Source organism: Vanrija pseudolonga, chromosome 1 (genome assembly GCF_020906515.1).
Source record: "Vanrija pseudolonga chromosome 1, complete sequence".
NCBI classification, from domain to species: Eukaryota; Fungi; Basidiomycota; class Tremellomycetes; order Trichosporonales; family Trichosporonaceae; genus Vanrija; species Vanrija pseudolonga.
In genome coordinates, this window is record NC_085849.1 from 3,461,222 (window position 1) to 3,486,112 (window position 24,891).

Consider the following 24,891-nt stretch of genomic DNA (forward strand, 5'->3'; position numbering starts at 1 on the left):
CTTGGCCCCTCCTGTCGTTGGGATCACTTCCCCCCTCGGTCGTTGACAGGGCTGCCGATCAACACCTCTCCGCTGTAGTTGGACTTGCTGCCGATTTCAACAAAACGGTGAGTTCTCTTACAACAGACAACCCGCACACTGGTGAGCACCAGGACGGACGTAGCGTGGAGAAATTCTGCACGCTGATGATGCAACTTGGATAAACTCTCCACTCATCCCCTCCCCGATTTATCGCTGCTGCCGTCGTCAACCAACTCCCTCCCTCCCGCGCACTGCCGCGCCTAGCGCCGGCCGCAACTCGGTTCTCGACGTCGCGAGCGGGGAGAAAAGCGTTTCGCCGGCTCCATCTCGCAGCGCACACTGCACGCTGCACGCTGTGCGCACTGCCCGCCGCCCGGCTCGTTGCTATCGTATTGAGTGGGTTACCACCGCAGCCGTGGTGTCGAGTGGATGGTATCGCCGTCCAACAAGGTGCCACGCAGCACCAGATCCCTCAGCGCACGCCATTCGTCCGTGCTGGCCGCGCGCGAGTGGAGCCACGCCGGCCAGCCACGCCGGGCCTCGCAGCCGTGTGCCACACCCACACCCACACCCTGCGCACAACAACGTAAGCTCGTGCCGTCGTCGTGTACTTACGTCGTGTTTCTCCGCTCGGTGCATGGCCGCGACCCTAAGTCCCTGTCGCTCGATGCGCAGGTGCCACACGAGATCCATCCACTCCTCACATGGCTGGCTCGCCAGCGCTCGCCGGCGCCCACCAACGCGCAGCCCCTCAACCCAGCCCGGGTATCGCCCCCTCCCCAAAGTGACACTGCCACACAGGGAAATGCTGGCATCGGGGGCCAGGCAGCAAGCACGGTCACGGTTCGATTATTGCGAGCCGCGCGCGAACCAGTGGTCAAGCCAAGCCAGTGGAGCGCAATGCCCGTCACCCCGACATTTAGCCTGTGCCGACCGAGTGCTGCGAGCGCGCGGCCGACCAGGCAGCGCCAACCTGAAACAGTCCGAGGCGGTGCACGATCTGGAGCTGGAGCTAGAGCGCCGACTGATGATGCTGATGACGATGCCGATTTTGCGGTCCGAGCCCGAACCCGCGCGACACGGCTACAACGCCGCTCAACGCACGCACCGCACACACGACAAGCGCGCTCTTGCAAATTAATTAACGAGGACGAGTGAGCAAGCGCGGCCCGGTCGACCAATGTCAATGTGCTATGCACACGACGAAAAAGCCCCTCTTTCGCTAACTATCCGACTGCTGCCACGTGCTGCCAGGGCTCTGAGAGAATGTTCTGTACCCGGCAAACGGCAAAGGGCAGGAGCGCGCGAGGGCAGCGTCACGCACTCTCACTCCCACCCTTCGCTTGCTTGCTGAATCCTGCTCGTCTGCATCCGAGACACCGAGGCCACCACCATCCCCACGACTGCCACCACCACCACGCCATCACTATTATTAATCCCCATTTGTGGCGTCGCCTAGGCAGCTAGCAGCATCGTTGTTGCGCCTTGGTGCACACTCCCATCCGACAGATCACGATAGCCCTTGGTCCTTGCTTCCCCTCACAACAGCCGCCAGTGTTGCGTGCCAGGGTCGGGCACAGAAAAAACCCACACCAAGGCAAACCTCGGGAGCTACCCTGGTGCCTGGACAACGCTTATTGCCCTCCCAACCCACCCACTCGATGCGCTAATCAAGTTTCACTGCGAGGCCGCTCCTGACAATACCATTGTGCCGTTCACGGCCCAGCACCCAACGGGCGGCGGCAGCGCGTGAAACGGCGTGCAGGCTCTGCGGACCCGTCCGGACCCATGAAACCGGGCGCGCGTCTTAGCGGCCCATCATACCAGTGTCATGCCTTTGTTGCTACTGCCCACCACAACCGCCCTGTGTGCACCATGTCCGCCGGAGGTGCGTGTCCTGCTTGTCCCGCGCCGCATCCTCCCCGCCGCCGAGCACACTTGCCAGCGCGCAGCGTTTCAGACTGTCACACCGTGGATGTTGTTGGTCGGCGTGTTGTCGGTCGACTCGAGTTTGCCTCGGGTGAGGCTAGCTCGCTCCTCGGCATGGGCACATGGCAGAAGAGGAGCTATACCTCCAACGTGCCACGGCCAACAGCGCATTACAGCAGCGATCTAGCTTGGGCGAGAATATGACGTGGGCCACGAGGAGAGGCAGGCAGGACAACAGGCCAGGCTTTTTATGGACACTTTACACGATAAGCGATAGGGCACGCTAGGTGGCATGTCGGTCGGGCGGGCAACCACGATCACGCACGCTGTGGCGCCGCCGGGGCGGCGCGCGACGACCACGACGCGATCAATCTGCCGACCTTGCTTTTTGAGCAGGCAGCACCTCGAAAGTGGCATCAGCGGCGTTCTTGCGGCGTCGTCGTGGCATGTGGCCGTCCCGCTGCCGGAACATTAATCGAGAAGTGCATGATCCGGTCATTCGGGTCGCAACAGCACGATGCGCAGCGTGCCGAAGAGCTTTCAAGACCTCGCTACAGCTACCGAACGCAGCTGTGCGTCCCCAAAGTTAGGTTCGAGATCTGACTCCTTGTCTTGCATCGATACAGTTGGCAGCTGCCACACCTCGTGCATACCATGCACGCCAGTTGCCCACCGGGCCCACCTTGCTCGCTCGCTCGCCCACCTGGCCGGCCTCGCCACCGTTGCCGTGTGTGAAATGGAAATGAACGGCTGGTCGATTTCAAAAGGGTTCCTGATGCCCTCAGGTATGTTTCATCGGGCCAGGGGAACGGAACACTGCCAAACGGTTCAAGGACGGTATGGGGAACGGGACAACCTATCGGTCCGATGCAACCAACCGTCTCTCGGCCGCCATCCGCGATGCTTGGCGATCGCAGCCAGGCAATTAGACGTGCTCCAGTAAAAGAGGGTGTCGGCAACGGACGGCGTCTTGATTGGAGTGCGGCCTTGGGTAGAGAAGGGTTACATCACCCCTCGCTTTGTGGGAATGGGGATAGTGGAACTGGGACGCATGCATGACGCGCGGCGTGCGTGGGTGTGGGTATGCGGGCTATGGGTGGTGGTGGTGGTGGACCGTGCAAGCAAGTGTGAGGTAAGTCGCCGCGCTGGCTGATGTGTCGGTGGGGGGGGGGGGGGGCCTTGTGCTTGACAGTGACTGGACCCGTGCCTTTGTTTACGTGTTTTGCCCTTTTGCGATGAATGGAATGGGTCCGTGCGAGGCAATCTCCCATCCACTCGGGCTTGAACTGTAAAATACGGATACGTTGATCGACGGGGGCAGGCAAAAGCGGCTTGCGTCGGCGGCGGCGGCAGTGGCGTCCAAGTGTGTCTTGTGGCGTGGTTTGTGGCGCATGGCGGCGGCAGGGGCGGCAGGCGTGTCTGGCGCTCGTGTCTGGGCCATTGCACCGGCGGTGACAAAATTGGGTTTGCCGGTTGTTGGACCGAGTGTGTGGGTGGGGTGTTACCCTGAAACGCCACGACCCTGGAAAACACACAACTGCACTGCCTGCTTTGGGTTCCGGCCCTGGCGACCCTGATGCAGGCACTATGCCAACACCCTGAATCGTCCCTTGACTACCGTTGAACAGAAGCAGCAGTCGTCGACATGCTTTTTTGGATTTGCGGCTGCTGCTGCTGCTGCTGCTCGTCGTCGACGGGATACCGGGCTACCGCTATAGGAACGGGGACGAGGTAATGAACAACCAAGACAACAAGGGCGCTAGGTCAACAGTGAACCCCCAGGCAGAAGGACAGCGCTGGCGTCCTTGCACTCACACACACACGACCTATGCCACCACCTGCCCCAACTCACCGGTTCGTGTGCTGTTGGCCCGTCGGTGCCTTGTCGGGCCCTCGTTACCTAACGTATTCCAAAGCTTGACCACCGCCGCCGACCACAGCCCAGGGGAAGGGCGGTTCATCGAGACCCACGCCGCCGTCTCGCTCCTGATACCACCGACAACGTAACCTCTTGTGCGGCCTTGGCCACACCCTCCCTCGGGTCGTCGTCGTGGTCCCGACGACCACTGGACAGATGCCACCCAAATCCTAGGGTCCACCGAGTTGACATGCACGCCGCTGCTGCCGAGAGAGTGCGGCTGGCAACCTCGTCTTGGTTGCCGCCGAACCCGCCCCGCCCCGCTTCCATGCCAGACATGATCACCAAAGGGTAATGAGTGCGCGGCTCTGCATGGGTCGTTATGTCATTGTCGGGTTGCTGGGCACCCATCCCACACCACAACCGACCGCCCTCCGCCCTCGATTGAATCGACAGGCGCCTCCGCCCAAGTCGCAAGCAACCTTGCATAGGTCGCCCTGTGCAGTGCGTGCGTGCGTCTGTGCGTGTGCACGCTGCGCCGCTCCTCCCTTGGCCCGCCCAGGATTCCGATGGCGTTCCAGGCGTTCCCAGTTTCCATTCCTCCCTTGGTTCGCGCCCATACATCCACACCAACCACCCTACCTACCAACGCAACAGGTGTCCCCCCATCCCACTCAGCCTTACTCGGCGACGACGACTCACTTGCGGTAATCTTTGGTCACCAGGGCCCTCTCATTCACTTAATCACAAGGACCACTTGCTTATTCTGCCCACTCCCAGTCGACAAGCTCGCTTGCCATACCTGGCAACCCCGACACGAAAGCTTGTTTCTTGTGCTTCTATAGCATTTGTATGTCGATAAGCACGTCAAACAACAACAACAAGACATACATCCTACCCACCCACACTCTATTCCCACATTCAGCGATCCTCGTGTCGGTTGTTCCTTGGGTTACCATCGGACTAGCCGTGCGATTTCAGCCCCCGTGTTAGCCCTTGAACCCGGACACGGAAGCTCCCAACAACCAAAAAAGTCCCCTATTGTCGAGCTTTACAACCCACGTCCTCAAACCCTGTATTTTCTCCGCGTGCCGTTTACCTGTGCGGCTGGCAGCGCTGGCTGGGAGCAATTTGGTTCGATTTGGTCGATTTGGACGAGAGCGTGGTCGAGTTTGGCCGCCGTTTCGACCTAGGCCCCGTTAACTCAAACAAGCGTGTGGGCCAAGCACCTAGCATCAAACAGACTTTAGCGCTAGACGCGCGGCATAATTCTCGGGGCATTCAACACAGGAACAGAGCCCATACTTTGGCAACCAGTCCTGGGTCCTGGGACGACACACACAAGTTCTGCTCCTCTGTGCCCTCTGCTCTGCGTCGTCGCCGTCGCTCGGCCGCCTCTCCTACCTACTCTGTCTGGCTCGTTACAAGTCTGCCGAGACACTGCTCATCCGACTCCAACCAACCAACCAACCAACCCACCGCCACCCCACCCCTTCGATCTCCCCCTCCCCCCCGCTCACTCTTCTCGTCGATTGCCACGCTGTATGCAAATCCGGCCGGTCAACCTGACCCTGATCCACCACCCGCCCCACAACACGTCGCACCATTGAAGTCCATCGTCTTGCCTTCCTCTTCTTCCTCGTCATCATCATCCTCTTCTTCTTCACCCACTCACACACGAACACCACCCACATTATCCCAATTCTCCGTTGCGCCCGGCATTGATCCTTTACTTTGCCTTTGCAGATCCCTCGCGCGCCGTCACCGTCACCGCCCACCCGGAATCCTACATTGGGGTCCCAGTTTTGAAAACGCCTCTTTCTCGCCGCGTGCCCACTGGATCTCATTGTATCCGACTTGCCGCCGCCGCCGCCGCCGCCGCCTCCGCCGCCTTGCAGCCAAAAACCTAATCGGCGTCACTCCATCTCCCACAAACTTGGTTGCAACACGTTATCACGCATTGCACACACCAAAATACACACACTCGAGCTCTTGTACAAACTCCAGCATTCCACTCGACACGGTTTAACCGCGCGTTCTCTCGGTTAGGGATCGCATCCCCAGTGACAGGCTCCAACGAGCTAAGAATCAAGTCGGGGCCTATTAGAACATTGTGGTGACGACGCACGACGCACCCGCCCACTACCAAGGAGCACCAGGTCAGTGGTTGTGCCGTGACACGAAGAGTCCGTGGTCGTTTAGGGTTTGGCTGGCTGCGCGCTGTAAAGTAGGCCCGGGTGTCCCCGTGTTCTTGCAGGCACTCGATGGCTTGCAATCCACCGAGGAGGTCGTAAATGCTAGGGGCAACAGAGGACGTTACGGAAACTGTCAATCCGTGTGTATCTGATGCGCCAGGGCGCGCCTCGAGGGGCCCGCGTTTGTTCCCAGACCCAGACCGCGCCACCTTCCGACCCCCCCTAGCGCCCGCCCCGTCTCGTACCCCTCCCTCCCCATCCAACCCCTGCGTTTGGTGCCTCGTTGTCTCTCTTGGTCCCTTGTCCCTCACGAGCCGGCCTTCACCCACCCACACCCACTCCTTCTCACCCTCACACTCCATAACTTGCTTCTCCCACCCAATCCCCCCCTCCCCTCCCCCCTGGCTGCTCACTCGTACTCCCCCGTCGCGTCCTTCATCCAACATATACACACACACACGCCTTGTTCTCATATCGGCTTTGATTCCTGTGCTCATCCTCTAAAGTTCCTCCCAAAAGCAGATCGAGTTGCTTCCATCCACACTCGGCCAAATCTTTCAACTTCAACAAATCTCCATCACATGTCGTCGGTTGTTTTGAGGCAGCAGCCGGTGTCCCAGGTCAGCCCATCTTCTCGCGACCACGCCGACATGACTTCCGAACACGACCGTGCTACCGGCAGCCACACCCCACGACGCACGCAGCCAGCCCAACCTGCCCGTCAACCAACTCCGCCCACGTCGAACCGCCGGCGTTCAAACGAGGATGGCAGCCCCGCCGACCGACCGACAGCTCCCAAGGCGTCTCCAAAAGGCTCAAAAGCGAGCCCATCAGAAGACCCGAGCAAGACGGGCACCCGCCCAGGCTCGTCGGGTGCGAGCTCGGCTTCGGGCGCTGGAGCTCCTTCTGATCCGGCCAAGCCCAAGCCCAAGGGTGGCACGGAGAAGTGGGTCGAGAGCGTCGACTACGCATACGAGTATGTGCCCGTTTCACAGAAGCGTGAAGGGCGGAAAGACATGTGAGTGGTTGAATGTGTCGGGTGTGCCCTTGGGGCGGCGGGCAAGGCGTGTGCTTGTCGACACGACGGCTATCGACTCTGTGTGGCTGTCGCCATTGTTCAAAGCCACGAACACGCCCATGCTGACGATTGCGCTCTCCCTGCCACCTTCAACATCACGTTCTGATCATGGCTGCTCCCTACTCGTTTACCATGCCGACGTCGCGCCCATTCAAAAATCATTCGCCAACCAGAAACTACGAACTTATCATCCGTCAACAGCCAATGCAGGCACGAATGTGTGGTGTTGGCGAAAAGTGTACGTTTTAGACATGCTCTCGTCTGTGTGATTGCTCATGCCTGCTCGCAGCCGACCGCCGTCCCGTGGACCCCACCCCGATTATCCAGCTCAAGGTGACGGCCGACGGAGAGGACGTCACCCCTGTCGACCCCCGCATCCGGGACACGATCGACGCCAAGAGCGCACTGCGGAGGCAGAGTCCTGGCGGCAACGGCATGCTGTTCATGCAGAGTGAGCGGGTTAAATGGCCTTGAAAAGGCCTCGGCTGACATTCCGCAGACCCTTACTACTTCCTCTTTGCTTGTCTTGTTGGTGGTGACGACCAGGACTCTGAGCTCCACGTGATCGATGATGGGAGAACCCGGTTCCTTACTGGAACGCCAGTGTCGTCACTGTACCACCTCAAGGACATTGACAACAAGGACGCCGCATTCTTCGTGTTCCCTGACCTCGGAGTCCGCAAAGAGGGCCGCTACAAGCTGAAGATGACCCTGTTTGAGATTGTCGAGTGGGTAGCAGACATCGCCGGAGAAATTTGCATCTGACACTTGTCTCAGGCAGGAAGTGTACTATTGCACTACTGTTCACACCGACACCTTTTCCGTCTACTCTGCTAAAAAGTTCCCTGGCATGTCCAAGGCGACTGAGCTGTCGAGGGCGTTTGCTGAGCAGGGCTTGAAAATTCGCGTTCGCAAGGACCCCAGGCGTGAGTTGCCGGTGTCGAGACCCAACGAGACGAATTATTACTAACTCGAGACAGCTGCTGGCCGGAACAAGCCCAAGCGCAAGAGCAGTGGTTTGTCTGACGATGAAGACCCGTACGCAAAGCGTACCCGGCACGCATTGTCCCACCCTGGTGCGGGGTACCCATTGGAGTCGCGCCCGTACCCTGGCGACGTGCACTACGCCAGCTACCCTCCTGCCAATGTCTACGGCGGCTATCCTCAATATTCCCAGATGCCTCCGCCGCCCCCTCCGCCGGCGTTTGAAGGATATCGACCAGGGTCATCGGGTGGACCCCCTGGCCACCCTTCCCAAGGCCCACCATCGCATGGCTACCCCCCGCAGCAGGGGCAGCCCTTTTACGCCAGTACGCCCCCACCTCCGCCGCAGGGGGCGGCGTATGGTCATCCACGAGACCCCCGAGACCCTCGCGACCCTCGTGATCCCCGGGATCCTCGAGACCCTCGTGGAGGCCGACACTCGATTCCCCCAGGCAACTATCCCCCGGAGACGTACCACCATGGCTACCCTCCTCAGCCTCCTCCTCCTGGCGCGGCGCAGTATGACCCTCGCTGGGCTGACCGCGACCCACGAGACCTCCGCGACCCCCGCGACCTGCGTGATCCTCGTGACCCGCGTGAGGTTCACGACCCCCGCTACATGCGCGACCCCCGCGACATTCCTCGCGACATGAGGGACCCCCGAGACCTGCACCCTCGCGATGTTCGTCTCGACCCTCGTGATATTCGCGACCCTCGAGATATTCGAGACCCTCGTGACATTCGCGACCCCCGCGACATGCGCGACCCCAGAGACTTGCGCGACCCGCGAGACCTGCGCGACCCTCGCGACATTCGCGACCCACGAGACATTCGCGACCCTCGCGATGTTCGTGACCCGAGAGACCCAATGATGGCCATTCCACGTGATATTCCACCTGGTTATGGATCGTCCCCCAGGAGCGCCGGCGGCGCCCCCCTCCCCCACCCTCTCCACCACGGCGATCGCCACCGTCCGTCTACGGCGCCACGCGAGCACCACCGTGCTCCGTCGCAGCCGCCGGCGGTTAGGCTTCCGCCGCTGTCGTCGCGTGCCGACGGTCCTCCAGCTCTTGGAGGCTACCCTCGTGACCCGCGCGACCACCGTGACCCCCGTGACTATGAAGGGTCGCGCCCGGGTTCTAGCTGGAGCGAGGACGCGCGTTCGCGCAGCCACCGCTCGAGCGAGCGCCCCATGTCGCCCGACGCGGGCGCCAAGCCCACTGGCCGTATGGGCCTTGGGCACCTTGTTGACTGAGTGTGGCTGGGAAGAATTTTTTATCAAGCCAAGATAGAAGTGGTTGGTTGGCGGCGAGTCTTGACAGTTGTACCCCGCATCGTTTGTGTTCATAATCATCGTATCTAGCGAGTTTAGTAGAGAAAGGTATGGATATGGGTGCGTAGGCTGTGGCAAGTGTGGCCATTTGATTAAACCGCCACTTGAAGTGCCTGGTAACCTAATCTCGGAGAGAATGCAGCGAGCTAAAGCATGTGCGGTAAGGACGACCGTGGGAGAGTGGATCTTGTTTTCTGAAATCCGGCTCGAACTTGCATCACTTTCGAGCGATCTTTCAGAAACTTGTCATTCACAACCAAAAGCAATGGCACGCACAGCACGCACAACAGCTCCAGGACCACAAGAGCAGATCAAGGCGCTCGAGGCCAAGCTGACGTCGGCGCCGGCGGACCCGAACCCGCTGCTCGCGCTGCTCAGTCTCGCGCGGCACGGCGACGCTGCAGTGGTCCACAAGGCGACATGGGCGCTGTACCGCGTCTTCGGGCTGCTCCTTGCTCAGGGCCGCGTGGGCGGCATCACGGGGACGGGGACGGATGAGAGCGCGGCGAGCGTGAGCTCGGGCGGCGCCCGCGAGGTCAAGGCGTGGGTGCGCGACCGGCTGCTCGAGTACGTCGCGGTGCTCGGCGGCCTGCTGCGCGACTCGGAGGCGGCGTTGAGGGTGAGTCGGCTGGCGGAAGACAATGCTGACCCCAGACCTCGGCCCTGTCCCTCCTCTTCGCGCTCCTCCAGCCCCTGTCCACCTCGGCCGGCGTGCCGATCCACCTGGCCTACTTCCGCCTCCTTCTCCGCGCGCTCCTTTTCCCCGCGCCGTCGCAGCGCGGCTCGACGGCAAGCTCGTCGTCGAAGCGGCCGTCAGTCGTCGCTGCGAACCAGGTCGACGAGGAGGGTTTGCCCGCCGACGTGGCGGCCGCCGCCGTGGACGACTACTGGGCGAAGTACGACGACCTGCGGCTCTTCTTCTTCCGCGAAGTCGCCGCTGTCGTCGCCGCGGAGGAGGTCGACGCCGCCAACGTCCTCCAGCAGGTGTTCCCGCTCACCAACCTCCCCAAGCTTCCCGAGGACCTGAACGCCTTCTTTTTGCCCTCGCTCGCGAGCGTGCCGCAGGAGAAGAAGGCGGCGAAGAAGGCCAAGACGAAGAAGGGCAAGAAGGACGTCGAGAGCCTTCCAGACTGGATGGCGACGTACGAGTCGGACGACGAGGAGGAGGAGGGCGAGAGCACCCTCGTGGGCGGAAAGCGCCAGCGCACGACGGCGCTCGGCACCGCCAAGGCCGTCCACTCGGTGCAGGCCCACACGGCAGCGTACACTGCGACGTGGGAGGCGATCCTCTCCCACCTGGCGCTCGACGACATGTGGACGCGCCGCATCCTCGCCGGGCTGCACGGCGAGCGCGGCATCCTGGCGCACATGGCGCCCGCGCGGCGGGTCCGCATCGCCGACTGGCTCGGCGGCACCGTCGACGGCGGCGGCGCGCACGCCATGCTCGCCATGAACGGGCTCTTTGTCCTCATGACGGCGTACAACCTCGACTATCCCCTCTTCTACAACCGCCTCTATGCGCTTTTGGACGGCGAGGTGCTGCACGCGCGGTACAGGGCGCGTTTCTTCCGTCTCCTCGACACGTTTTTGCGTTCCCCGCTCCTGTCCGCGGCGCTCGTGGCGAGCTTCATCAAGCGGCTCTCGCGGCTCGCGCTCGCCGCCCCGCCCGCCGGCGCGATCCTCGTCATTCCCTTCGTGTACAACCTCTTCAAGCGCCACCCCGGCACCATGGCCATGCTCCAGCGCCTGCCGGAGGACATGCCCGACGGCGACCCGTACGACGAGAAGGAGACCGCGCCGATCGCGACCCGCGCCCTCGAGAGCTCGGTGTGGGAGCTCGCGGCGCTCCAGAACCATTATCTTGCCAGCGTGGCCACGCTCGCCAAGATCTTTGCAGAGCAGTTCACAAAACCAGAGTTCAACCTTGAAGACTTTTTGGACCATGGATACGCGACGGTAAGTAGTGGCTGGTAATTGACGTTGTGGTCCGCTGACATACGATTAGCTGTTCGACACGGAAGCCGCGCGCAAGCTCAAGAACCCCCCCGCGCTCGCCGTTGCCCTCGAGCTCGGCCAGCCCGCAGACCTCGCACCACTCTTCCCCCAGGCCGGCGAGGCGGGCGAGCGCGACACCGTCAGCCAGCTTTGGGCCTTCTAAACACTTGTATCATCATCATGCACCTCGTCCCATCCATCATGTTAAGAACGGTGTGCATACGGCGCGCGCAGACTATATAAATGTGAAAGAGCGAAGCGAATGGTGTGTGTGTTAAAACAGCGGGGCAATATCCCGGAAAGAACAGTCTGCGCGCCACCCAACTCGTCCTACCTCCTCCTCCTCTTCCTCCTCTACACTCCTCCTCCTCCTCTTACATGTGGCCGCGGCCACGTCCGCGACCAAAGCCGCCGCCGCCGCGACGATAGTCGCCACGGCCAGAGAAGCCGCGGTCACCAAAGCCACCACGGTCTCCAAAGCTGCCGCCTCGTCCGCCGCCAAAGTTGCCACCACCGCGTGGTGGGAACGGAGGCCGCAGCTGAGACACGGGCGAAACAGGGCCGCCACCGGAGGTTTGATGGCCAGGTCCCGAGCCACCCGGACCTGACGCTCCACCCCAGCTACCACGGGGGCCTGTCGGCGGAACGCGCGGACCTGTCGGCGGGAGTCGATGATGAGCGTGACTACCGTGATGTGGGGGCCCTTCACGTGCTCCGAGTGCCGGAGGCATGTCGGGGAGCGCGTGGGAAGACTTGGGCGGCGTCTGCGCTGGCAACGGCGGACGCGCCGTAGTCGGGCTTGGGCCAAGTGGAAGGTGGTCCACGTCTTGGCGCGGAGCGTATGCTCCGAGAACGGGTGACTGCTGCGGAAGTGCTGATGGTTCGTCCACTGGCGTCCGAGGCACAAAATTGGGGCTCGGGCGTGGGACGTAAGCCGGCTGCGTCGTCGAGGTCGACGAAGCAGACGGCTGGCTGCCAAAGTAGTCGGAACGGGGGACATAGGCCGAGCTGGGAGTCGCTGAAGTCAAAGGACCCGCTGCCGATGGCGTGAATGGGGTGCCGAGACCACTGGATGAAGGCGGGCGCGCCGAGGGCAGGTGCTCAAACAGGTTCAGTTTGGACTGACTCTCGCTCTGCGCACTGGTCGATGTCGCAGTGTCCGCAGCAACAGTGACGGCAGTATTAATCGATAAGGGCTTCTCATCGACGGGGGTGGCCGATGCGGCTTCCTCCTGAGCAGCCGTGGGCTGTGACACCTTGCGAATCTTGTGGTTGGCAAGGTACTCCCTCATCGATACCTTCTTGGGTGGGGGTGGAGTAGGCTCCTTCGGCGGCGGGGTTGGCTCCTTGGGCGGTGGTGTTGGCTCCTTCGGCGGCGGGGTGGGCTCCTTGGGTGCCGGCGTTGGCTCCTTTGGCTCTGGCTCTGGTGTCGGCTCCTTGGGTGCTGGGGTCGGCTCCTTGGCAGGAGGGGTGGGTTCGCGAGGCGGCTCGGCCTTCACGGTCTCAGCAGGGGCAGCCGGCTCTGGCGTCACTGCCTTGGGCGGCGCCCTACGTGAGACCTTGGGAGATGTCACACGCGCGGCCTTGGGCTCTGCGTCGCTCTTGTCTGCCTTGGAAGCCTTTGATTTACGGGCGAGCCCATCCACATCCTTTTCCTTCTTGACGGCCCTGTCCGTGTTCCTGTCCGCGCGGCGACTGTCGGTCGAGTCAGGTTTGGCGATACGGGCCTTGGATGAAGCCTTGCGGCTGTCAGGACGAGGCCTGGGCGCCACTTCTTCCTCCGTGTCGTCGTCGTTCTCCTCTGCACGTTGAATCTTCCGCGCCTTGGGCTTCTCCTTCTTGGATCGGACAGGAGAGCGCGGGCGAGTTTGCTTCGGGCTAACAACAGGCGGCTCGTCGTCTCCGCTCATGTCCTCATCGCTGGATGCAATGACGTTTTTGCGCGGACGGCGCTTCGCTTCCTTGCCGTGCTTGGGTCGAGGAGGGGTAGACTTGGTGCTCGAGGACGACGGAACAGTGCGCGTCTTGGCGGGCTTGGATTCCAACACGAGAGGCGGCGATTCGAGCACGGGCGAGACGACACGACGACCGCGACGAGTCGCTGCCGAACGGATAGGCTCCTCAACAACATCCGAGTCGGGCTGAGGGACATCCTCGTTGTCCGACTCGTTGTCTGAGCCGCTAAAGTGGGAGCGGGCCACAGTGACGGTTGTTGCGTCTGAAGCGTTGCCGTCGTCGTCCTTACTCTCAGGTACCTCGGTGACGTCGTCGGGGATAGAAGAAAGGATGGACGATGACGGGGCGATGGGAGGTGGCTTAGAAGCCTGGACAGGGGTGGCGGGGGCGGCCGGAACGGAGTCGGCCATAACGACGTCCTCCGCAGGCTGTTCCAGTTGCGCCGGCTCGGCCGGAGAGGCTTCCTCGTCCTTGACAGGCTCCTCCTTTGCAATAGCTTCGGGCAAGTCCTCCTTGGACGGGACAGCCTCAGCCACTGGCTCATCGGCGGGAACCTCGATCGTAGCTTCCTCAACTGTTGCGGTAACAACAGGTTCGTCAATATCCATCTTCGAGTCGTCTTCGGGTTCGGGCGCAGCCTCGGCAGGCTCGGACGGTTCTTCCACAAGATCGGGCTCGACCGCAGCCGGCGGTTCAGCTGCGGGGACAGTGACAGGCTCTTCGACCTCATCCTCCTTGGCCTCTTCCGCCTCCTGCTCCTCCGCAACGATCTCTTCCTGCTCCTCGTCCTCCGAGTCTTGACGGTCGGAGGGTAAAGATTCAGAAGACTGTCGTGGCGAAGGGCGATCAGCAACCTTGTCGCTGCTAGTCGCTGCAGAATGTCGCCTCGGACCAGCGCGCCAGACTTCCCATTCTCCAGAAGAGCGGTAGCGCTTAGCGCTGGCAGCGGCTGCGGCTTCAAGCTCTCTCCGACGCCAGCCTCGAACAGCGCCAATTAGCTCGCCGAGATCGATTCTGCGTCTGGCGCGGCCTTGGCTGACGCCATGGAATTGTTGCCCGGTAACAAGCCTGCGCATCTGAGCAAAAGCACAATCATGTGACTGGGTGCAGGCGCACGACGAGAAAGTGCCGAAGATGTTGGTCAAGATCGAATCAAACTTGCTAGCGAGGAGGTCGATGGTGTCCACGGGAATAGGCTCGGCGCCCTTGAGCAGAGCAGCGTCGATGATTGAACGGAGAGTGTGAACCACATGCTGGTCGTCCCACTCCCACCCAGTCACAATCTCCTCGTTCCGGCCGATATCCCGCGCAGCGAAGATGCCGAACTTGAGCTTGGGCGCCGAGTCGTCGTCATCAGAGCGAAGGAGGAGAGGCCGCAGGACGGCATTCGGGTGGCAGCCACTTCGAACGAACCGCATATCGCTGCCATATGATCGGGCATCGATGATGAGATTGACAGGAGGACCAATGGAATGAACAAATGGCTTCGGGATGCCGAGACCCGAGTACTGGTTGATAGGGTCCTTGCGGTACGTTGCCGTGTCCAGCACCTCGCCCCGGAACTCGCCGATGAAGCCACCAGTGGGGAGCGATTCGACGGCGAAGACACCATACTGGGTAGGGTGGGCGTAGACGCCGGTGCCAGACTCGAGGTACTTTAAGGGGAGGAAGCAAGTCGAGTCGTCAATCTGGCGGATAGTTGTGGGCGCAGCGAGGGATGACAGGTCGGTTCCAGACAGCGCGACCGGGGGCACTGGCGGAGCGAGGACGGAGAAATCGGGTGGTGTGGCGAACAAGCCTTCAGGCGAGAGGCGACGTGTTCCCGACTCTGTTGGTGAGGGCAAGCCAGACTCATTTTGAATGGCACGCCGCTTTCGAGGCGGGTCCTCCCCGTCCACCCATTCATTGTAGACTTTGGCGACGGCCTGTCTGGCAACAACTCCACGGATGATGTTGTCCTTGATCGGAGTGTACTCGAGTTCCCAGGGCAAGATGCGAAAGAAGTCGTAGTCGTCCTGCGCCGAGCCAGATGGGTTACCAGACTCGGACGTCTTTGAACGAGGCTTGCCGCCTGGAGTCTTCCGTTTTGGCTTCATGGCAGGGGGACCCATTCCACCTGGCGTCTCCTTGGACTCCTCTGCAGTCGTTTCGCGGTCTGTCGACGGCTGCGGTTGCACTGGTGGAGCCTCTGGTCGCTCTGTTCGATCTCCCCTGTCGGTTTTCTTTCGACTTGGCTTTGGCCGGGGTTTCTTGATCTGTTCCACGACTTCATCGCCTGGTCGGATTATTCGTCGACTGTCATACGATACCCGCGCTTGCATCTGCAGCGCGCGAGCTGCCTGAGGGTCGACTGGTCGAGGCTCGCACAGCTCGCAAAAGTACGTCTCGGGGACCGAGGACTCGTCGCGATAGCCAAAGCAGAGGCCGTGCTCCCAGGCATTGCAGCCCTCGCACTGAATGGTGAAACCGTCGTCCTCTGTGAAGCCACAGATGCAACGGATGATGCCATTGTCCTCGCCCATCCAATGCGGTGGCCTGTCGCGCTCAGCAGAAGGTTGTCTGGAGGGACCAGCGGTCGCATTCCTCTTCCGCTTGGGCTTGGACGGCTTGGTGGTGGCTTCGGGGCTCGGGGCGGAGGGTGTCGGAAGGCCGGGCGGTGAGGGCGGACCGGCGACGGATGAGGGAGCAGGGACGGACGAACGAGGCGAGTCGTTGGGCGGTGTGTGCGGGTAGCCTGATGGTGCAGAAGGCTGCTCGACAGGGTGTTCGGAGACGGAGGGCAACGGGTACACGGCCGAGAAGTTCAGCAGCAGTGCTGCCGCCTCTTCGGATGGGCCAGAGCCAGGTGGTGACTTGGCTCGTTTGGCAGGCGGTGGAGTCGACATGCCGTTCGCAATGGGGCCAGACGCCGCCGGGACAGGCTTCCGGTCGACGCTGTGCGATGGTCCCGCTGATGTCTCGTCGACTCCCGCCTTGGGCACAACCTCGTTCTGAGACACGTGAACGTCGTCTGCGGTGCTCTGGACGGGCATGTCGGAGGGCTGCAGAGTCGTGGATGCGCCGCGCACGAGCCCTGCGGGCGTCTGGATGTCGGTTGCGCCGCTCATGCTGGGTGGCGGTGGCGAGCCCACTCGCGTGGGCGTCGAGCAGGCGGGAGTGTCAACAGCGACTACCCAAGGTAACACTGGGTGGTGCGCGTCGACGAGGCGAGGCGGGCAGCCGTTGGTTCAGAGATGAGACGGGCGCGCGAGTTGTTGGGGCAAAGGATGGCGCTTGTCAAGCAACGGCGAGTCGGGTGACGACGGTCACGCTGAGTGAGATGTGAGATGAGGATCACAAAGGGCGGTGGTTGGATCACAAAGGCGAGAGGGGGCAGACGAATACAACCTAGCGGAGGCGTCAGATGGCGCTGGGCACAGCAATGGACCACGCCTACTGTGTGGGGCAAAGCGGCGGAGGTGTCGACGTGTTGCCCTTGAACGAGTGCACCCAGCTAAGGAGACCCGAAAAGTAGACAACAGAGAAGCCTTTGACCAGAGGAACCCTCACGCGAAGGTCGCCAGGACAAAGAGGGGTGGTATCGCGAGGCCGTGGGGGTGACGAGAGAGACTAGAGGGGTAGCGCGTTGAGAGAAGGAACGGTGACTTGTGGTGGCGAGGGGGAGTCGGGGAGGACAAGAGCGAGAAAGGGGGGCGGGAGTGCAAAACGAGGTGTTTCGGAACGACAGGTGGCGGCGTTTGTTGAAGGGAAGTCAACTGATCGCAGAGGTCTGTCGTCTTTTGTAGGTCGAGGAGGAGGAGGAGGGGGGGAAGGCTGTTCGAGCCGTAAAGGCCGAAAGAGTGCCGTTGGGGGGGGGAACCTGGAACAGATGAGAGAGTGAGTGGGTTTGAAAGCATCAAGTCTGAGTGGAGTGGTTTCGACTTGTGCAAAAACGGGTGTGTGCAGCCAGCCAGCCAGCCAGCCAGCCAGCCAGACTGGCTGGCAGTCTGGTGGTGTTCGTCGCTGGCTGCCTTGCCTTCCTGGCCTGGCGCCTGGCCTGGCTCGCTCGCTCGACTCGCTGCGGCAAGGCGCTTCCATGTCACACGGTGGGTGGACTGAGCGGGATCAAAAATGGCCAACAGAGGCAAGGCGGCTGAGGTGTGCGTTACAAAAACGACCTTGGAGTCGCGGGAGAAAGGCAAAGGGGAGGAAATGTCAACAAGGGCGGAATCAGTCGCCACTGCAACTTTTGCTGCCGCGGCTGACCCATCTCCTGAAAAAACTTCAGGGAAGGGTCACACGACGACACACACAGGGGGTTTAAATAAATAACCATCACTCATTATTCAACCCCCTCCCCATCATTGCCACATGGCAATCTGATTCCGCTTGTTCATCACGTCCTCTCCATCCATCTTCAACATTCAGTCGACCACGGCGAAAGCAAAACCATTCCACTCCCCCGCATCTCCACCCAACCCCATCCCGCATCATCCCTCTTTGCTACTCCTCGTCAGGTCCACTGGTCACAGCGGAGACGACAGAGGAACTCGCGGAGGAAGGGATTCCATCTTTATCGTCCAAAACGGGCTTGATCCCCGACTAGAGTTCGACAACAAAAGCACCTTCTTTTCGACCCGGTTCCAACTTTCGCAAACCATCACTGGCAACCGCTCCTGCATACCCATCGAGGCAGCTCCGCCGCCATGTCGGGAAACAAGGGAAAGAAGGACCTGTCTCAGTTCAACTATGGTGCTATCAGTAGTCTTGTGGTCAACCAAGGTGAGTCACCGATATCGCAAAAGGCAAGATGTGGTGGCAAATACTGACCCCCATCGCAGACCGTTCGGTCATCCGCAGCGATGAGCCTACTGGCCAGCCCGAGACCCTCAAGGGCCGCATCAGCGTGAGGGATATGGGATCCCGTGTGACCCGCGACGCGCCGAAGGACCTGGAGAAGAAGAAGGCCAAGGCAGCTTTGAATCAGGCCGATGCCGTCGAACGCTCTATCCGACGCGCTCAGGAGACGTCTTCTGCGCGCACCGGCGCTGCCGACGTCCTTGCGTCTGTTGCCGAGATGGAGGGCTTGCGCTACAGGCCACGGACATCCGAGACGATGGAGACGTACGAGTTGATGCTCGGTCTCGTCCACCAGCAGCTCGGCGACCAGACCCAGGAGGTTGTCCGATCCGCCGCCGACACGGTTCTCGAGTCGCTCAAGGACGAGGACACCAAGGAGTTTGACAAGCGCAAGGAGGTCGAGTCGGTCATTGGCCCTGTTACCGAGGAGGTTTGGTCAACGCTCATCAACTTGTCCAAGAAGATCACCGACTATGACGAGGAAGAGGAAGGGCCCAAGGGTGACGACCGCGAGCGTGCCGTCGACGCTGAGGGTGTCGCCGTCTTGTTCGAGGACGATGACGATGACGAGGAGGAGGACTTCGAGGTCAAGGCTCGGGGCTCGGACAGCGAGGACGACGATGAGGAGGACGAGGACGAGGACGACGAGGGAGACGACGACAACGAGGACGAGCCAATGGACGAGGACGACGCCGTTGTGGTCGGCAAGGGAGCCGGCAAGCAAAAGGAGAAATCCGACCGCGTCTCGCCCCAGGACGTTGATGGCTTCTGGCTTCAGCGTCTCATCGGCTCGTACTACCCCGACCCCGTCCAGTCTGCCGACTATACTTCCCAGGCCATCGACCTCCTTGGGTCAGAAGCCGAGCTCCGTGACCTCGAAAACTCGCTCGCTGAAATGTTTGGTTACGAGAATTTCGACCTGGTCGCCACCCTGACCAAGAACCGCGAGGTCATTGTCTGGTGCACGAGGCTCGCGCGTGCCGGCGACGACGAGCGCCAGGACATTGAGGTTGCCATGCGCGAGAAGGGCGCCGGTTGGATTCTGCGCGACCTCCGCAGTGGCCGCAAGGCTGCTGATGCCGACGCTGCCCAGCCTGTCGCTGTGCCCACCAAGGGTACTCTGGCCCCCGGTTCGGTCGCCCAGCCCCAGCGTGTCATTGACATTGACTCGCTCATCTTCTCGGAAGGTGGCCACCTCATGTCGAGGAAAAAGGTCAAGCTGCCTGAAGGGTCGTTCAAGCGCCAGTTCAAGGGATACGAAGAGATTCATGTTCCCGAGCCCAAGCGCAAGGAGATCACGCCTGGCGAGCTTGTCCCCGTGTCGGCCATGCCCAACTGGACCCAGCCAGTGTGGCAGAGCGTCAACACGACCCGCCTCAACACGATTCAGAGCAAGGTCTACCCCATCGCCTTTGAGACCGACGAGCCTATGCTTATTTGTGCTCCTACCGGTGCCGGTAAAACCAACTGTGCTGCTCTTACCATGCTGCGTACGATCCAAGAGGCCCGCGACCCCGAGACTGGTGTCATCGACCGCGACTCGTTCAAGATCATCTACGTTTCGCCGATGAAGGCGCTTGTGCAGGAGCAGGTTGCTGCCTTCACCAAGCGTTTCAGCGCCCTCGACATCAAGGTCGCCGAGTTGACTGGTGACTCGCAGCTCACCAAGCAGCAAATCTCCGAGACCCAGATCATTGTCACGACCCCGGAGAAGTGGGACGTCATCACCCGCAAGGCCACCGACACGAGCTACACCAACCTCGTCCGCCTCATCATTGTTGACGAGATCCACTTGCTCCACGACGACCGTGGACCCGTGCTCGAGTCGATTCTCTCGCGTACGATTCGCAAGATGGACCAGACGCATGACCGTGTTCGTGTCGTCGGTCTCTCGGCTACCCTTCCCAACTACAAGGATGTCGCCGCCTTCCTTCGTGTCGACGTCAAGAAGGGTCTGTTCTACTTTGACGCCTCGTACCGCCCCGTCGGTCTCAAGCAGCAGTTCATCGGTGTCACCGAGAAGAAGGCCATCAAGAGGCTGCAAACCATCAACGAGGTCTGCTACGAAAAGGTTCTCAACCAGGCCGGCAAGTCTCAGACCCTCGTCTTTGTTCACTCGCGAAAGGAGACGGTCAAGACGGCCAAGTTCCTGCGTGACATGGCCATGGAGAAGGAGACGCTCGCCCAGTTTATCAACCCCGAGGGTGCCTCTCGTGAGGTGCTCATCCACGAGGCCAACGAGACTCAGGATCTCAACCTCAAGGACTTGCTGCCCTTTGGCTTTGGTGTCCACCACGCTGGTATGACCCGTGTGGACCGTACCAATGTCGAGGAGCTGTTCTTCCAGGGCCACATTCAGGTTCTGATCTGCACGGCTACGCTCGCTTGGGGTGTCAACCTGCCAGCCCACACCGTCATCATCAAGGGCACGCAAGTGTACAACCCCGAGAAGGGTCGCTGGTCGGAACTGTCCCCTCAGGACGTTCTTCAGATGCTTGGTCGTGCCGGTCGCCCCCAGTTCGACACTTTTGGAGAGGGTATCATCATCACCAACCACTCTGAACTGCAGTACTACACCTCGCTCATGAACCAGCAGCTGCCCATCGAGTCGCAGTTTGTCTCGCGAATGGTCGACAACCTCAACGCCGAGATTGTCCTTGGTACAGTCCGCAACCGTGACGAGGGTGTCCAGTGGCTCGGCTACACCTACCTCTACGTTCGTATGCTTGGCTCGCCTGGCCTCTACAACGTTGGCGGAGACTACCTCGACGGCGACCCGACTCTCATCCAGAAGCGTGCAGACCTGATCCACTCTGCTGCTGTCCTACTCGAGAAGGGTGGTCTCGTGCGCTACGACCGCTCGACTGGTGTCTTCCAGTCGACCGACCTCGGCCGCATCGCCTCGCACTACTACGTCACCTACAACTCGATGGCGACGTACAACAAGCACCTCAAGCCCAACCTCGGACTCATCGACCTGTTCCGTGTCTTTGCCCTGTCCAACGAGTTCAAGCTCATCCCTGTTCGTCAGGAGGAGAAGCTCGAGCTCGCCAAGCTCATTGAGCGTGTCCCCATCCCCGTCAAGGAGAGCGTCGACGAGCCCGTCGCCAAGGTCAACGTCCTCCTCCAGGCCTACATTTCGCAGCTCAAGCTCGCCGGCTTTGACATTGTCACCGACATGGTCTTTGTCCAGCAGTCGGCCGGCCGTATTCTCCGCGCCATGTTTGAGATTTGTCTCAAGAAGGGCTGGGCCCAGCCTACCCGTATTCTCCTCGACATGTGCAAGATGGTCGAGCGCCGCATGTGGAAGGCCATGAGCCCTCTTCGCCAGTTCCCCCGTGTCCGCCACGAGATCATCACCCGCGCTGAGCGCAAAGAGTTCCCTTGGCACCGGTACTTTGACCTCGACGCTGCCGAGCTGGGTGAGCTCCTTGGCATGCCCAAGTCTGGTCAGCTCGTCGAGTCGCTGGTGCACAAGTTCCCCCGGCTGGACCTCCAGGCCCACGTCCTTCCCCTTACCCGCTCGCTCCTCAAGATCAACGTGACCATCACCCCTGATTTCGTGTGGGACCACGACATTCACGGCCACACCCAGGCCTTTTGGATCATTGTCGAGGACGTTGACGGCGAGAAGATTCTCTTCCACGACTCGTTCCTCTTGCGTGAGCGCTTTGCCACCGACGAGCACTACATCACCATCACCGTGCCCATCTCGGACCCAGTGCCGCCCAACTATTACATCTCGGCGGTTTCGGACCGATGGATGCAGTCCGAGACTCGTCTTCCCGTCTCGTTCCAGCACCTCATCCGCCCCGAGCCCTTCCCGCCTCACACGCCTCTGCTCGAGCTTCAGCCTCTGCCTGTCTCGGCGCTTCACAACAAGGCGTTTGAATCGCTCTACCCCTTCGAGTCGTTCAACAAGATCCAGACCCAGGTGTTCCAGGCCTTGTTTACCACCGACGACAATGTGTTCATTGGCGCCCCGGCCGGCTCGGGCAAGACGTTCTGTGCCGAGTTTGCCCTCCTTCGTCTTTGGACCAAGCGCGACCCGCCGCGTGCCGTCTGCATCGAGCCGTACCAGGAGATGGTTGACGCAAGGGTTGCCGAATGGCAGGCCAAGTTTGCGCCCCTCAACAAGGAAGTAGTTGCGTTGACTGGCGAGGCCACTGCCGACCTTGCTCTCCTCCGCAAGTCGGACATTGCTGTCGGCACCCCTGCCCAGTGGGACCTGCTGTCACGTCGCTGGAAGACCCGCAAGGATGTCCAGTCGATTGGCCTGCTCATTGCCGACGAGCTCCAGCTCATCGGTGGTGATGTCGGTTCCACCTACGAGGCGATTGTGTCGCGTACACGCTACGTGTCGCAGCAGACGGGCGTCCCCACGCGTATCGTTGCCTGCGCCGTCTCGCTTGCCAACGCTCGCGACCTCGGCGACTGGATTGGCGCGTCGTCCCAGAACGTGTTCAACTTTTCGCCCTCGGCCCGCCCGCTCCCTCTCGAGGTCCACCTCCAGAGCTTCAACGTGCCCCACTTCCCGTCGCTCATGCTGGCCATGGCCAAGCCGGCCTACCTCGCCATGGTGGAGCACGCCCAGGGCCGCCCCACGATTGCGTTTGTCGCCAGCCGCAAGCAAACCAAGCTTACGGCCAACGACATTCTCACCTATGTACTTGCCGACGAGGACGAGTACCGCTTCCTCAACGTCGAGCCGTCCGACCTCGAGCCTCACCTCGCCCGTCTCGAGGACCAGGACCTGGCCGAGACGCTCAAGTATGGTATTGGCTACTACCACGAGGCGCTGAGCAAGACCGACAAGCGCATTGTCACTGCGCTGTTTGAGACTGGCGCCATCAAGGTGCTCGTCGCTTCCAAGGACACGGCATGGTCGCTCCCCGTTACCAGCTACATGGTCATCATCATGGGTGTCCAGTACTTTGACGGCCAAGAGCACCGCTACGTCGACTACGCCATTGCCGACGTCTTGCAGATGATGGGTCGCGCCTGTCGCCCCACCATCGACACGAGCTCGCGCTGCGTGCTCATGTGCCAGCAGACTCGCAAGGACTTTTTCAAAAAGTTCCTCGCCGAGGCGCTGCCCGTCGAGTCGAGCTTGCCCAACTTCCTCCACGACCACTTCAACGCCGAGATTGTGGCCCGCACCATTGAGAACAAGCAAGAGGCGGTCGACTGGTGTACCTGGACGTGGTTCTACCGACGCCTGTCGCAGAACCCTGGCTTCTACAACCTCCAGGGCACGACACCTACGCACATTGCCGAGTACCTGTCCGAGCTGGTCGAGAACACTGTCAACGATCTCGAGCAGTCCGAGTGTATCATGGTTCAGGGTGAGTCGAGTGCAGCGGCGGAGAGGGTAATGCTAACACGTCCAGACGACATGGACCTTGTGCCCAACAACCTCGGCATGATTGCGTCGTTCTACTACATCTCGTACGTCACCGTCGAGACGTTCTCGGCGTCGATCAAGGACACGACCAAGCTCAAGGGCTTGCTTGAAATTGTCTCGTCGGCCCACGAGTTTGAGACGGTGCCTATTCGCAACCACGAGGACTCGCTCCTGGAGCGCATCTACGACCGTGTCCCCGTCAAGGTTGCCAAGCCCGACTTCCACTCGCCATACTTCAAGACGTACCTGCTGCTCCAGGCACACTTTAGCCGGATGCACCTACCACCAGACCTCGCCATCGACCAAGCATCAATCCTCGGCAAGGTCACTGGCCTGTTGTCCGCATGCGTCGACGTCATGTCGTCCAAGTCGTACCTCAACTGTCTCGGCGCCATGGACCTGTCGCAAATGTGCGTCCAGGCGGTGTGGGACCGCGACTCGCCTCTCAAGCAGGTGCCATACTTTGACAAGGACGTCTTGGAGCGCTTCAAGAAGGCCAACTATGACTCGGTCTACGACATTATGGAGCTCGAGGACAATGAGCGTAGCCATTTGTTGCAGATGAACGACAGGCAGCTCGCCCGTGTCGCCAAGTTTGTCAACTCGTACCCCAACATTGAGGTGTCGTACGAGATTGAGGACAAGGACTCGCTGGATTCGACGACTCCAGTCACTGTCAATGTCACGCTTGACCGTGAAGCCGACGAGGACAACCCCGACGACATGGTCGCCGACGCGCAGTACTACCCCGGCCGCAAGCTCGTCCAGTGGTGGGTCGTCATTGGCGACACTGCGTCGAAGCAGCTGTACGCGATCAAGAAGGTTACTGTCAAGGCTCGCCTCGACGCCAAGCTCGAGTTCAACCTCCCCCAGGGAGAGCACAACCTCAAGCTGTACCTCATCAGCGACTCGTATGCTGGCGCAGACCAGGACTTTGACCTCGAGACGCTCAAGGTTGCCGAGGGTGACAGCGACGATGATGATGACGACGAGTCGGATGACGCGATGGATGAGGATTAGGGGGGAGTTTGGGGGTGATCTGAGAGATAGACAAAGAGGTAGAAAGAAAGGGCGAGGAGGTAGCCGTAGTGCCAAGTCTGGCAGTGTAACAGTTCTCCTGCATGCAATGTTCCGCTAGCGAAGGTGCGACCGCACGCGTGAGCGTGCGCGCGCGCCGTAGGGGTGGGTGCGCTGGGGTCGGCGCGCTGGGGTCGGTGCACTGGCGTCCGTGCGCTGGGGTGGGTGCGCTGGGGTGACAGGGAGGCGGTTGGGCCGAGCGGGGACCAAAAAATCACTAAG

The 24,891-nt window shown here is 61.0% G+C and overlaps 4 protein-coding genes across 4 annotated transcripts; 3 read left to right on the forward strand and 1 right to left on the reverse strand.

Annotated features, from left to right (window-relative positions):
* Positions 1–5,671: 5,671 nt before the first annotated feature.
* Positions 5,672–9,467, forward strand: umv1 (Spore development regulator umv1). Its single transcript, XM_062767788.1, has 7 exons — positions 5,672–5,967; positions 6,510–7,021; positions 7,255–7,319; positions 7,371–7,532; positions 7,581–7,809; positions 7,859–8,007; positions 8,062–9,467. Exons 2-7 carry the CDS (start codon positions 6,585–6,587, stop codon positions 9,318–9,320), a joined length of 2,301 nt encoding a protein of 766 aa, XP_062623772.1. The 5' UTR covers positions 5,672–5,967; positions 6,510–6,584; the 3' UTR covers positions 9,321–9,467.
* Positions 9,468–9,643: 176 nt separating this feature from the next.
* SPBC1604.06c (putative protein) lies at positions 9,644–11,592 on the forward strand. Its single transcript, XM_062767789.1, has 3 exons — positions 9,644–10,017; positions 10,053–11,354; positions 11,404–11,592. Exons 1-3 carry the CDS (start codon positions 9,664–9,666, stop codon positions 11,554–11,556), a joined length of 1,809 nt encoding a protein of 602 aa, XP_062623773.1. The 5' UTR covers positions 9,644–9,663; the 3' UTR covers positions 11,557–11,592.
* A 175-nt stretch (positions 11,593–11,767) lies between these two features.
* Positions 11,768–16,456, reverse strand: SET3 (SET domain-containing protein 3; the record flags this gene model as incomplete). The annotated part of the gene is made up of 1 exon (XM_062767790.1): positions 11,768–16,456. The coding sequence occupies one exon, from the start codon at positions 16,454–16,456 to the stop codon at positions 11,768–11,770; it is 4,689 nt and encodes a 1,562-aa protein (XP_062623774.1).
* Positions 16,457–17,796: 1,340 nt separating this feature from the next.
* Positions 17,797–24,734, forward strand: SNRNP200 (U5 small nuclear ribonucleoprotein helicase). Its single transcript, XM_062767791.1, has 3 exons — positions 17,797–18,110; positions 18,170–23,533; positions 23,579–24,734. The coding sequence occupies exons 1-3, from the start codon at positions 18,035–18,037 to the stop codon at positions 24,610–24,612; spliced, it is 6,474 nt and encodes a 2,157-aa protein (XP_062623775.1). The 5' UTR covers positions 17,797–18,034; the 3' UTR covers positions 24,613–24,734.
* Positions 24,735–24,891: the final 157 nt, after the last annotated feature.

Coding starts and splice junctions, on each gene's coding strand:
- SPBC1604.06c (XM_062767789.1), top strand. CDS start 9,664: ATGGCACGCACAGCACGCACAACAGCTCCAGGACCACAAGAGCAGATC. Junction 10,018..10,052: donor ACTCGGAGGCGGCGTTGAGG/GTGAGTCGGCTG, acceptor TGCTGACCCCAG/ACCTCGGCCCTGTCCCTCCT. Junction 11,355..11,403: donor TGGACCATGGATACGCGACG/GTAAGTAGTGGC, acceptor ACATACGATTAG/CTGTTCGACACGGAAGCCGC.
- umv1 (XM_062767788.1), top strand. CDS start 6,585: ATGTCGTCGGTTGTTTTGAGGCAGCAGCCGGTGTCCCAGGTCAGCCCA. Junction 7,022..7,254: donor CGTGAAGGGCGGAAAGACAT/GTGAGTGGTTGA, acceptor TTCGCCAACCAG/AAACTACGAACTTATCATCC. Junction 8,008..8,061: donor CGTTCGCAAGGACCCCAGGC/GTGAGTTGCCGG, acceptor AACTCGAGACAG/CTGCTGGCCGGAACAAGCCC.
- SNRNP200 (XM_062767791.1), top strand. CDS start 18,035: ATGTCGGGAAACAAGGGAAAGAAGGACCTGTCTCAGTTCAACTATGGT. Junction 18,111..18,169: donor TAGTCTTGTGGTCAACCAAG/GTGAGTCACCGA, acceptor CCCCCATCGCAG/ACCGTTCGGTCATCCGCAGC. Junction 23,534..23,578: donor CGAGTGTATCATGGTTCAGG/GTGAGTCGAGTG, acceptor TAACACGTCCAG/ACGACATGGACCTTGTGCCC.